At 38.0% G+C, this 13,239-nt stretch overlaps 1 protein-coding gene across 2 annotated transcripts in view; it reads left to right on the top strand.

Moving 5' to 3' along the window:
* Positions 1-12,491, top strand: part of LOC126465310 (anaphase-promoting complex subunit 1) — a 335,155-nt gene extending 322,664 nt beyond the window's left edge. For both annotated transcript variants that reach the window (XM_050096297.1, XM_050096296.1), the window contains exons 33-34: positions 4,801-4,932; positions 12,075-12,491. In XM_050096297.1, the coding sequence (XP_049952254.1) occupies positions 4,801-4,932; positions 12,075-12,187 (245 nt within the window). In that variant the 3' untranslated portion in view covers positions 12,188-12,491. The remainder of the gene's footprint in view (positions 1-4,800; positions 4,933-12,074) is intronic.
* Positions 12,492-13,239: the final 748 nt, after the last annotated feature.

Genomic DNA, 13,239 nt, shown 5'->3' with positions numbered 1-13,239 from the left:
CTCTGATCTGATACCTTTTAGATTCTCATCTTTTCACCTCTCTGGAGAGGTTTATAGATGGTAGAAGGTTTTGTATTGACAACGAGGTCCAGAGTGCCTGAGAAGTGGTAGTGTGCTTTTTTGATGAAGTTGTTTGGAAGCTCATCTGTTGGCTCGTAGAGTGCTTTGAGGACTAAAGTGACGACATCGAAAAATAGTATCTGTTGTATGCCTGTGAATTTGTAAATATATAAATATACATGTAATAAATAAAAGGGAAATTTTGTTTCCAAGTATCTGGAAAAGTTCTTGGTCAATTTACTTCAAATTTTTACATGATGCTCAGATGAATATTTGGTCACACACACACACACACACACACACACACACACACACACACACACACACACACATGGTTACTCTGATTTTACATTTTTCGCAATCTGTGGAATCTATACAATCAATGGTAAAAATTCCCAAGTTTTACATTTCTTCCTAGTAAGGTTTACTTCCATTCTACCTTCTTACTCAACATCTCACTTGACTTTGTAGCTTTTTCTTCCTGTTGACATTTGATGACTGAACGAGTTATAAGTGGCACAAAAGACAGACAGTTCACACCACAGGTGGTCATGGAGTTAAGGGGACATTTTCGGTCGTTGCAGAGAGGGGAGTTGTCAGAGAGGAAATGCTGACATAATCCAATCGGCGTTGCCAATGCAAGGTTTAGCTTCACGGTGCAATTTTATGACAACTACTGCAAGTTTGCGGCAGCAACGGAAAAACAGGACAGTGTTCTGGACCGAACCAATACGTGATGAAGAGGCTGAGCGCCGCCACCTTTTCTTGTGCCACTTATAGCTCAGTCTCTCTGTTTTGTGTCTTTTCAATGGACTGTATGCAGCGACAATATTGATCGTCAACCTTTTAAATTCAGATACTGAGTTTTGAAGAATATACTCATTCAGAATCAAGGAAACACTGGCTATTTTTGGGTAGTGAGCTCTTATTGACTGGCAACTTGTTACGTCACCCAACAGTCGGAGCAGCCACCACACCACTCTAACACCTGAAAAATGTTTATGTGATCACCCTAAGCTTATGGTTATAGCTTGATACCAGTGTCTACCAATTTTAGTTGTATATTACAGCACTGAGGATGGACACTAAGTGACCGAAAATTGATTTTGCTGATAATGAAACAACGAAATACGGCCAATGCTGATTTTCCTTCCAATTCTACCTGTAGAATCAGCTCACATCCTGGATGTGTGGAGAGGGGAAGTAGCCCTTCAACTACAAGAGTGCAGATACGGGTGAAAGTGTTTTGTGAAGTGTTGAAAATATGCTTTTCGTGTAGATCATGTGCTGTGGCAGAGGTGTCACACGGAAATAGAACCACGGTTTTGTGATTGCACATTTTAAAGACTTTCGTGTTCAAATCTGACATAGTACAGTTGCAACAGATATGTTCACTACTCACATATATACTTTGCATCATAAAGATGGCAGCAGTGATAAAGGCCTGAGCTGTCTTTTAAATTTACGTTTTACAGAGTGTACAGCCGACTTCTAATAAGCTTCTAATGTTAGTTGGGGAAGTAAAGTAATTTTATCACTTTTCTGTTTTTCTCATCAAAATAATAATTTGACAGGGTGGAGGATATGAAGTGCAGTGAGCTTACGAAGTGTGGCTCTTAAGAAAAGCATTAAACAGTAACAGTAATGGTGACAAAAGTTTGTCATTAAGCAGGTCTCTGCATTTGTGCTTATTTTTTACCACTTAGCTGGTGTGGTATTGTATATTTTTACTTGCTAGCTTTATTTCAGACATAAAAGGAAAATTACTGTATCTCCTAAATAATTTTATAAAATTGACTAAAACAATTTAAATTGTAGCTGCTGTAAATTTTTGTGTCGGGACTGACTCCTTTTTGCCGAAGTGCTCCTCATTGCATCGCATGTACAATAATTCTTTTATTTAAATAGGCCCACCAAATTATCATCTTCCAACCTAACGTAGACTTATTGTTTGAGTGTGTGATTTAATATGTTAATTTTGGAAGTATCTCACATTACAATGCACTATTTCTAATTCACATTTCAACCTAAAATAGACCTATTGTTTGTAGTTTGTGATCTAATATTTTAATTTTAAAAGTATTTCACATTATGGTGCACGATTTCTTACAGCAGGTATGATTTCCTTCAGCTGCTATGGGTGGACTTTGGAAATATGCTGCTTTGGAGTTGTATAACTATCGTACTCGTACCCGCAAACTTCACATTTAAGAACTTTCATTTTTATTTCAAATTGCAAAACACTGCTAGTACAAACAATCAAATGAGGTAAAACACATGCACTGATGAGTGAGGGCCAAGGAATTTACTTGGTGTGTAGATACTCTGGACTGTACCAGCTACCCTTTTGGTGGGGGAACGAGCACTCAGTTGCTGTAGATGGAAGGGGGGGGGGGGGGGGGATGAATGGGCAAAATTTATTTAAGGTTGAAAGCTGTCAATAACATTTCCTCCCTAGCTGGACTAAGCTTCTTTCGTGTCAACAGATCGACAGATCAACATACCATGTGAATGCTCTCCTACATCATTTTGATGGGACCGTCTTATCTCATTTGGGTGTGAAGAAGCTCTCCCCTCAGCACAATAAACAAGTAGTAGTTTACAAGCAATATACTAGAGGTCACTGCACCCGCATCATCGAGTACTGGTATGCTGCACTGCCTTTGGCTACAGAAGGAAAACACGCACCTCTGCATGTTAGATTCTGATGCCTTTTGCCATACCTCACAGTTTTCGGTTTAATTCATCGTGTTCACCAATTTATGCTTTTTTCTGGATGAGCACAAAGGAAAAATCTCTCAAATGTGTGTTTCGACCTATAATTTGTGGTCATAGCATGTCGAAAATGGTTTGATTACTTTTTACCCAGATACCAATTTCAATTTTTGACAATTTTTTGCTCAAATGGCTCTGAGCACTATGGGACTTAACTGCTGTGGTCATCAGTCCCCGAGAACTTAGAACTACTTAAACCTAACTAACCTAAGGACATCACACACATCCATGCCCAAGGCAGGATTCGAACCTGCGACCGTAGCGGTCACGCGGCTCCAGACTGTAGCGCCTAGAAGCGCACGGCCACTTCGGCCGGCTGACAAGTTTTTACTTGCTGTTACACATCTGTGATTTTTTAAGAACTAATGACATTCAGCACCACAAATTCTTGTATAAACATTTAATTTCCTTCGTTCATACAGATTTTATACACTGTATTGGAGAAGATTACATTTTTTAATCATATATACTAATTAAATATATATTTTTGCTCATGTTTTGGGGTTTCACATTTTCCTTGATTCTGCATTTTCTTCAGTTTTGCATTTTTTTAACTGTGGCCTGCACGAAATTGTAAAATAAGGGTTTCACTATATAGGGTGATTCTTATTGACATTAAAAAAACTCTGAAGCAATATAGATGACACTGAGACAAGTAATTTAATGTAACACACATTGGACCATAAATGTTGGGAAATACCCCAAAAGTGGATGACAAATGTTGAATAAGTAATGTTAGCAAATGACGTGTCTTGCTGCACGTGCAGTGGAGCAGTTGGGCTTGTCGATCTTACACTAACTGGTGGGGCCCAGTGCTACACATTGCTCCGCTCCGCTACTCTGTTTTCATTCTTACATTATTCAGTGTGATATGGTAGTGTTCACGGTAGTGGTAATGCGGGACTATGATTAATCAGTTTACATTTATGAAAACAGAATAGCCTAGTGGAGCAATGTGTGTCCACTGCCAGCGAGAGTAGGGCAGACAAGCCCCTTCATTGCACATGCAGCTAAGTATGTCATCGGGTGATGTCATATTTTCAACACGTCATCCACTTTTGGGGTATTTCCCAACATTTGCAGCCCTATGTGTCATATATGCAATTACTAGTCTCAGCATCAGTTACATTGCTTTTTAAACACTGATGTATGTGTGTGTGTGTGTGTGTGTGTGTGTGTGTGTGTGTGTGTCTGTCTGTCTGTAAGTAAGGGAAAGGTTCTTGCCAAAAGTCTCCAAAGTTCCTGACCAATTTACTTGAGATTAAACATTTGGACAGAGACAGGCTACACATTTTTAAATACATAATATAGAAGTGGATAAAGTTTTGCCAAAAATTTTGAGAAGTTCTTGTATACAAAACAAAGTACTGATTTGTTTTCTTCCTCACCATTAGTTTTACCAAAAACAGGAAAGTTGTATTTATGGCTTATCAGCTTATAATTAGAATACTACTACAGAATGTGAAATACTGTCATTGACTCTACTATCCTCACAGATACAGCAGTTGAAGAGCTCTCTCTCATACCATTTATATTTATCATCGTCATAATTGATCAACCCATTCATTTTAAGCACCAGTTTCCAGTCAATGCTTTGTTTGTAATAACGATAAATAAGGCTCAAGGTGAGAGAAGAGGTGTAAGGGGATAGAGAGTGGGGGTGGTGGGGGAATTGGACAGAGAGAGGGGGAGGAGGACATGAGCAGAGAGGAAGGAGGGAAGGAGGAGTTTATGATGTATATCTAATTCCTGTACATATTCAGCAATTGCAAAGCATTGCTGAGGTCACTAGTGTATTACCTTTTTGATTTTTAAACGAGTGAAGACTCTTACTTTCTGAATGTGCCTTGTATATGTATTAGCTGTTACAGAAATAAAAATTTTGTTAATAAATTAGCAGTCACTATTCACTTTGTTATGAGTACCACTTTGTTTATAATTAATTACTGTGCACCTTTCCAACAGATCTTTCACTGCCTCTAAAAGCTTATCTGAAAGGTGAGCTGTGCTGCAGAACTGAAACAGCCCTACGATTGACTATGTATCTCACATATCATGAAATACCTTATTATGGAAAGTTTGAGGCACTCGAAGCAGGTAATTTGCTACAGATTAATTTTTTTAGACTTCTTAATCTCTGCAAACTTTATACAACTGAAGTGTGATATTCAATTGAGTTTTTAGTATAGTGTAAACATGTAGGTACTGCAATATTTCAGAGAACTGGCCACCATTTAGCTTTATTTCAAAGGAGAAACTTTTCATAATATTATACTGATACATTGTTTTTATTTCATTCATAACTGGAAGAGGTCCAGGTAATAAAATATTTTGGTAACTACTCATTATCCTTGTCCAGTCTGAGCCTTTGCTCATTCTCCAATGACCTTATCGTCAAAGAAGCACAAACGTCTTGCATAATATATGACACTTTATTTCTAAGATAGTGGAGATATTTTTCTTGCTAAATGGAACAATCTCAACCTGTTAACAGAAATGTGCTTTGCTGCCACAACACTCAGTGCTGATTATGTAGTGGCTAATTTTATAGACTCCATGTTGGGCATTATTTATTTAGTGTTCTTTTAGTAGTTTTAACAATTGTTCATTGCCAGAGGGCTGAAGGTATACCAAAAGCAATCAGTTTTATAGGGTTAAAAAAAATTACACAAAAGGAAAACAGCTAATCAGGAATCACATACATTAAAACAGGCAAAAGGACTTCATTTTTATTTCTAATGAAATAAGGAAATCAAACATTTGCCTGATGTTTCTCACAAGGAACCCAAGGTCCCAAGTTCAATCTTCAATAAGGCTCATTTGGAAGTGTTCTGTTAACAATTGTGACAGGAAAAACATTACCTGCTAAAGTCTCAACATGTAAATCTGGAGGGCAACAGAAAATGAGTGTCTGGGAGGTAGAGAGGTCAATCTTCTATGTGATGTATGTATTGCACATCACAAAATGGACAACGTTATCATTTGACAAATGTTCATAACAAACTATTAACTTGTGCAGTGAGTGCCAAATGAAAAAGATCCGTGACTGTGATCACAAAGGTTCGTACCAATGGGCTGATCAGACCTGATGGAATTATGAGACCTGATGGAATGTAATGGCTTGCATCTGGATGCGAAACAGTCTGTTGTGGAGCTTGCCATGAAACTGGCTATCCTTTAAGCGGAGATGTTGAGTTGCAGATAGGCACATCAAAAAGACTCTCAAACATGTAAGCTTTCAGCCAAAACGCCTTCTTCCAAAGTGATCAGCTGCACCTGATGGAAGAAGCAATCTGGGTGATGGGGGTCAGGAAGAGGGTGGGGCAAGGAGGGGGAAGGATAGCAGGATAGTGGTGGGTAACAATAGAGTGCTGGAGGGACAGGATGGAAAAGGAGAGAAGTAGAAAGACTGGATGTTTGGTGGAGTAGAGGGCTGTCTAGTGCTTGAGTGGGAACAGGGAAGGGGATATGGGTGTGATGGACAATGACTAACAAAGGTTGAGGTAAAGGTGGTAATGGGAACATAGTATATAGTGCAGGGAGAGTTCCCGCATGCACACTTCAGAAAAGCTGGTGTTGATTGGAATTATTCTAATCTTATCCTCACCATCCCTGTTTAAGTGATACATAGGAGATTGTAGTATATTCCTAAAATCACCATTTAAAGCTGGCTCTTGCAACTTTGTTAATAGACTTTCTTTGGATAGTTTACATTTATCTTAAAGAGTCTTCCAGTTCAGTTCCTTCATTATCCCTGTGGCGCACTCACATGGATCAGACAAAGCTGTGACTATTTGTTTTGACCTTCTTTGCATACGTTCAATAACCACTGTTAGTCCTAATTGGTATGGGTCCCCACACACTTGAGCAGTATTCTGGAACTGGTCACACGAGTGAGTTACTGTCAATCTCCTTTGTAGAGTGATTGCACTTCCCCAGTATTCTACCAATAAACTGAAGACTATCACCTGCTTTAGCCTACACTGAGCCTGTGTGGTCATTCCATTTCATATCCCTACAAAGTGTTACACCCAGATATTTGTATGAGTTGGCCAGTTCCAACAGTGATTCATTGATATTATAGTTGTTTCGTGAAATGCACAGTTTTACATTTCTGAACATTTAAAGCAAGTTACCAATCTTTGCTCATCTTTGAAACCTTGTATGATCTGACACTGTATATTTATTCAGCTTCTTTCAGACTGTACTTCATTACTCACAAAAAGCCTGATTTTACTATTAACATTGTCTGCAAGCTCATTAATATACGACATGAACAGCAAGGGTCCCAACACACTTCCCTTGGGCACATCCGCAGTTACTTCTACATGTAATGATGACTTTCCATCCAAGATAACATGCTATGTCCTCTGTACCAAAAAGTCCTGAATCCAGTCACAAATTTCACTTGATACCCCATAGATTGTACTTTTGACAGTAAGCGTAGGTGTGGTACTGAGTCAAATGCTGTTCGGAAATCAAGAAATACTGCATCTACGTGACTGCCTTGATCCAAAGCTTTCAGTATGTCCTGTGAGAAAAGTAAAAGTTGAGTTTCATGTGAGCCTTTTTTTGGAATCCATGTTGGTTGGCATTGAGGAGATCATTCTGTTCAAGATACCTCTTATGTTTGAGCTCAGAATATGTTGTAAGATTCTGCAACAAATTGATGTCAAGGATAGCACTTTTTTCAAAAAACTGGGGATGGTTTTTTGTTCAAGGGATCTATGATAGATTATGGCTAGAAAAGAGGCTAACTTAGCTGCAAATTCAGTGTAGAATCTGACAGTTACATCAGTCCTTGGAACTTTGTTCAGTTTTAACGATTTCAGTGTTTTGTCAACAGCACTGACACCAATATTTATTTCATTAATCTCTTCAGTGGTACGAGGATTAAATTGAGACAATTCTCCTGAGTTTTCCTGTGCAAAGGATCATTTGAAAATGGAATTAAGCATTTCAGTTTTTGCTTTGCTTCCGTCAGTTTCATTTCTTGCCTTATGTGCTAAGAACTGGATACTAACTTTGTACCACTAACAGACTGTGCATATGACCAGAATTTCTTTGGGTTTTGTGAAATATCATTTGGCAATATCCTATTATGGTAGTCATTGAAGGCATAACACACTGTTCTGTTGCCAGCCAAATGTGTTTCTTTCAGCATCTCTCTATCTATAGACCTAACTTTTGCTTTACACCTATTATGCAGGAATCTGTTTCTTTAGAACTTTCTTTACAGTGGCTGTATACTGTGGAGGTTCCCCCCATTATGAGTTGTTCTACTGGGTACGTATCTACCTGCTCCTGCCCTGTGCTAGAAGTTTCAAGTTCCTCATTTAGATATGACACTACTGATTTTGTGTCTAGTTTACAGAACATATATCTATCTTTCTGCTTGTTTCAGTTGTCCTTTGTACTTTGGTAATTGTTGTTGCCACAAACATATCATGGTTACTGATACCAGTTTCAGTGTCAACATCTTCAAAGAAGTCAGGTCTATTTGTTGCCATTAGATCCAGTATATTTCCATCATGAGTGGGTTTCCTAGTTATCTGTTCTAGGTAGTTTTCAGAGAAGGCATTTAGTAATGTTTGACAGCATGTTTTATCATGTCCACCACTAACAAAACTGTAATCTTCCCAATTAATTGTTGGATGATTAAAGTCTCCAACAATGATTACAGTATGATTGAGGAACTTATGTACGAGTGAACTGAGGTTTTCCTTAAAGTTTTCAGTTACAAAAGGCGGGCGATAGAAGGTTCCCATTATCATTTTATGCCCACCCTTGATACTGAGTCCTGTCCGAACAATCTATAGGCAGCTTCAATTTCTATCTCGGTGGATTTGAGTTTCTTGTCTACTGTGACAAATCCACCCCTTCCATTTCCCATTTTCCTCTCCTTTCAATATGCATGTACATTTTTTTCAAAACTCCCACTGCTGTCAATTTCAGCTTTCAATCAGCTCTCTGTACCTAGTATTATGTGAACTTCATTGCTTTTCATGAGCACTTCAAACTCTGGCACTTTGTTGCGAATGCTTAGGCAGTTTAGCATTAAGATTTTAATGCCCTCACCTATGGGAGGCATTTATTTTGATCTTACGCTGACACTTCTGGGTTTTCTACAGCTGTCATTGTCTGGACTAGATGGAGAGTTGCATAGTCCAAAAAACCTCTGTGTGCACCCCACACACAATCAGCCGCCTGAGTAGCACTCTCTGATGTGTAGTACACACCTTACGCATTTAGGGGTACCCTACATTTTTCGACCCTGTGGTGCAAGTTCAGGAACTCGCAGCCTAGTGTGGCACAGAAGCTTTGAAGGCACTGGTTCAGTCCCTCCACTTCACGCAGAACCAAAGGGCCGTGATCAGTTCTGGGGGCAACACTGCAAATTGTGAGCCATGGTCAGTTCTGTAGGCAATACTGCAAATTGTGAACTTTGCTGATACTCCATGCACAAGGCTGGTCTTCTCAAACTTCTCTGCCAGTAGCTGGAATGATCCAAGTATGACTTCGAAGCCCAGACGACAAGCATCATTTGTTCCAATGTGCGCCACAATCTGCAGTTGGTTGCACCCTGTCCCCTCAATGGCTGCTTGAATACCCTCTTCAACATGTTGAATTAGACCCCATGGATACACACTGAGTGCTTGTATGTGAAGGAGTTTCATGAAGTAGTCAGCAGGAGGAGTGATATCCCCTATTCTAACCCCCCCCCCCCCCTACCCACACACACACACACACACACACACACACACACACACACACGCAGTAAGAAAAACAGACATGCCAAGCTGTGTGGTCTCCATGGCACAGGACAGTTTCCCAGCAGTGGGCTTGCAAAATCTTAAAAATTTTGTGCAGTGTTTTATTTAATTTGATGCAGTGCAGTAACTATGGCATATAATGAAAAGAAATTCAGTGCTTTATGGAGTGGAGCTATGACTGTGAGATGTGCAGAAACCAATTTTTTTCACCTAATAGTTTTCTTAAAACCAAATGATAAATATTTCATAGTAACTGGAAAATCTGCACGGAGAGAACTGGGTATGTTATGCGCGACCGTCCGTCGGACGTAATACCCAATAACTCGAGAATAAAATGAGACATTGTTCTGCTCTCAATTTTAAATGAAATTTCTATGTCTCATCTACATTTCATTTGCTGTAATGTATAAGCAAAAATCAACCATAAGCAAAGCTTATGTAATTAATTTTTACCTCTGCAAAATCTTTGAAATTTTGTGCAATGTTTTACTTAATTTGATGCAGCACAGTAAGTATTATGGATAATGAAAAGCAATTCAATTTGTTATTGAGTGAGGATATCAGACAGTAAATGTGCAAAAATGAATTTTTTTCACTTAACAGTTTTCAAAAAATCACATGATAAATAATTCATATTGGCCAGAACACAGGCTCTCAGCTGTAGAGCCATAGCAAAATCTATCTCGGCGCGGAATGCAGAGACCACCTGTGTAGCAGTGAAAGGCTTAGTGTTTAGTCATCTACAAACTAAAATGCAGATTCTGAAAATGGTGAAATTTCAAAGAAAGGTGTTGTGTTATGTAGTCAAAAACCTTCTGTTCAGTTGAATTATTTGAATGTCAAACAGCAAATTGGATGCGCAAACAATATGCTACTGTATATGAAATTAATTACTGTTTAGTGAATATGAACTTGTAAAAAAAAATTGTACATTATATATTATTAAGTATTGTACTATACTTATGCAAATCTGTGCTTGTATTATTGTATCTAAATGCTTGTATAATCTTAACCTTAAAATACCGACAGTCTGTCCAGACAAGATTAGCGAACCAGTTAGCTATGGTTATAAATGGTAATGTCTGGAGCAGTGTGTCAGCTCGTATCTAGTACTAGAAAGAGGCAATATTAATAACAAATTTTTTCAGAGCCTCATATATCTGATCAGTGATTTCCATTGTTTTGAAGTTTACAAATCACCTGCTTGGAAGTTGATTCCAGTACCCATATTGCCTGTGGCCAAAAATGTGCAAGCTGCTAGCATGCGCCAACTCGCACGTCATTCCTGTTGGACTTTCTAAGGTCTAGCTACTGTTAATCGAGACTATCAAGTGTGCATTTGATTTTTCAGGCCTTTCTTTCCAGGGGACTAATGATCAGCTTTTGTAATGTCTGAATGAGTAATCTTGGCTGTTACATAATTGTATAACTATCGACTTTTGGTTTATAATTATTAGTGTATAATGTCTTTTATGTTCTGTTTTCCTGGCAGCACTGCAAATAATGCCTGAATTTCTTTATAGCAACAAAAAAGGAAGTAAATAAGTCACTAAGGAAAGAAAGTAGGGCTAGGTTTTGATGAAAGATTTGTTGTTCAAGCATCAATGAACTGATGTTAGTGACTGATAATGGGTTGCTGAAGTTACGAAAGAAGTAGTAGAGAAAATAGCGAAATGTATGACAGCTGTTTTTAAGGAAGGGAGATCCAAGGAAGAGATGAAATGAGAAGGTACCATTCTAAACAAAATGGCACAAATGGAGGAATATGTCAGGTGTTTATCAAAATATTTTCCTACTAGACAAAAGCAAATTACTCCAAGCGATACTTGCATATACTTTCAATAATAATAATAATAATAATAATAATAATAATAATAATAATAAAATATATTATTATTTCTTTCCTTTCTCAGACATTATTATTATTATTATAACTCAGCCCTGTCTGTGGCTTAAAACAGGAAGAAAGAATGGTGTCAGAGCTGGAAGCTTTATTAGTGGCTGCACAAGATTGGTCCTTAAGGATGAAGAACTTAAAAAAACTAATAATGAAAACAAATCAAGCTGATTGAAAAAAATGCATTTATGCATAAAAATCAAAAGTGAACATCATTATAGAAAATTTTCTTAATTGCATGGAATGCCTTGTAATTAAAATTTAACATATACTCATGGTGGAGAAGCAACAAGACTAATTAATCCTAGATGGTGGGGGTTATATGCAGTAGTTAGTGGATGAGGTCAGAGAGAGGAGGGGGGGGGGAGGGGGGCGGGGGGAGGTTGGAGAGTGCACAGTTACATGTAGATGTAGTGTGTGAATTGAAATTTGTACGTTTTGGTGATGCATGCTGGGCATACAGTTTTATAGATGTTTTTGCAGGAGAGAAGTGTGTAGTGAAAGCTACAGTTGAGTAGTGTGCTTATTGTTCTTTTTGCTGTTATTAATTTGTCTTCATTTTATTACAGCAAATGTAGCTGATCCATTAAGCATGAATCTGAAACTTCAGCAGTACCGCATACCACCAAGAACTCTGCAAATGATTTCGTCAATCTTTGCAACAGAAAATATGCTACTTTAAGGAAGGTCTTGCCAGTTGTGATTGCTGATAGTTTTGTTGGAAAAGTCACAGAGACCAGAGAAAGGTGGCGAAGAAATTTGTGTACCGTACAAAGCTGTGATACTTCACATAATTGTTAATTGGAGCGTTGCACTGTAAATGTTGTTTGTTGTTGTGTATTAAATGCTGTACAAGACTGTTTTCCACTGAATTCATGGTTTTACATGCAATTGAAAGTGGAATTTGTAACTATGAATCTTTTGTAACACTGATTTATTTCAGTATTGTATTTAAAAATTTTAGAATAAATTATTTTTATCAGTTATTTAATTGCATCATTATTTATTTTTGTCCTTCAGGTACAGTCCCAAACATGCATCTGATAATGAATCTGAATGACATAATTCACTTTTTCAACAAGTATGGGTGAATTTTTTAATTCCATAGACTCTGAGATTGTAAAATATGTACGCCACCTGTTCATCAGAAAAAGACAAAAATGACTGACTGACATATTAGAGTATGCAGCCTCAGTGTACAATACAGTACCAGTGAACTAAAACACTGCTGTCATAATGCGTTGCAAATCATTGCAACTGTACTCTCAATGCAGAACCTCCATGATTTGGACTCAAAACTTGTATTTGTACAAAAAGTAGAAATGGATGAGGGGGATGTAGAGAGAAGTACAAGTTACTTTTAACAATAGATGAGGTGAGGAACAGGAAATACAAAGACATAAATGGTACTAGGTCATATATACATCTACGTCCTGGAGTGTTTATTTTGGGTTTACTTCATTTTCTTGCCAATATATTCCCATGGTTGACTGTTTCATAAAATTAGCATCCAAGCCAGCTAGTATGATCCGGATAACCATACTCATACAAATATCTTCCACAACGAGATCACATTTTAACAAACAAAATGGCTGAGAACGTAAGACAGAATGACAGCTTTACAGCTTCATTTGTTCTTCTTCTACAACTTCACTATTGCTATTGTGAGCGCCATTCTTCCGTGGCCGCAACACACTTCCAAGCCACGACATCTAAGAACAAATGGCCCCAAAG

The sequence above is a fragment of the Schistocerca serialis genome, chromosome 1 (assembly GCF_023864345.2).
Source record: "Schistocerca serialis cubense isolate TAMUIC-IGC-003099 chromosome 1, iqSchSeri2.2, whole genome shotgun sequence".
NCBI lineage: Eukaryota > Metazoa > Arthropoda > Insecta > Orthoptera > Acrididae > Schistocerca > Schistocerca serialis.
Note: the sequence above shows the minus strand (reverse complement) of the source record. Positions and strands in the feature narration are given on the sequence as shown.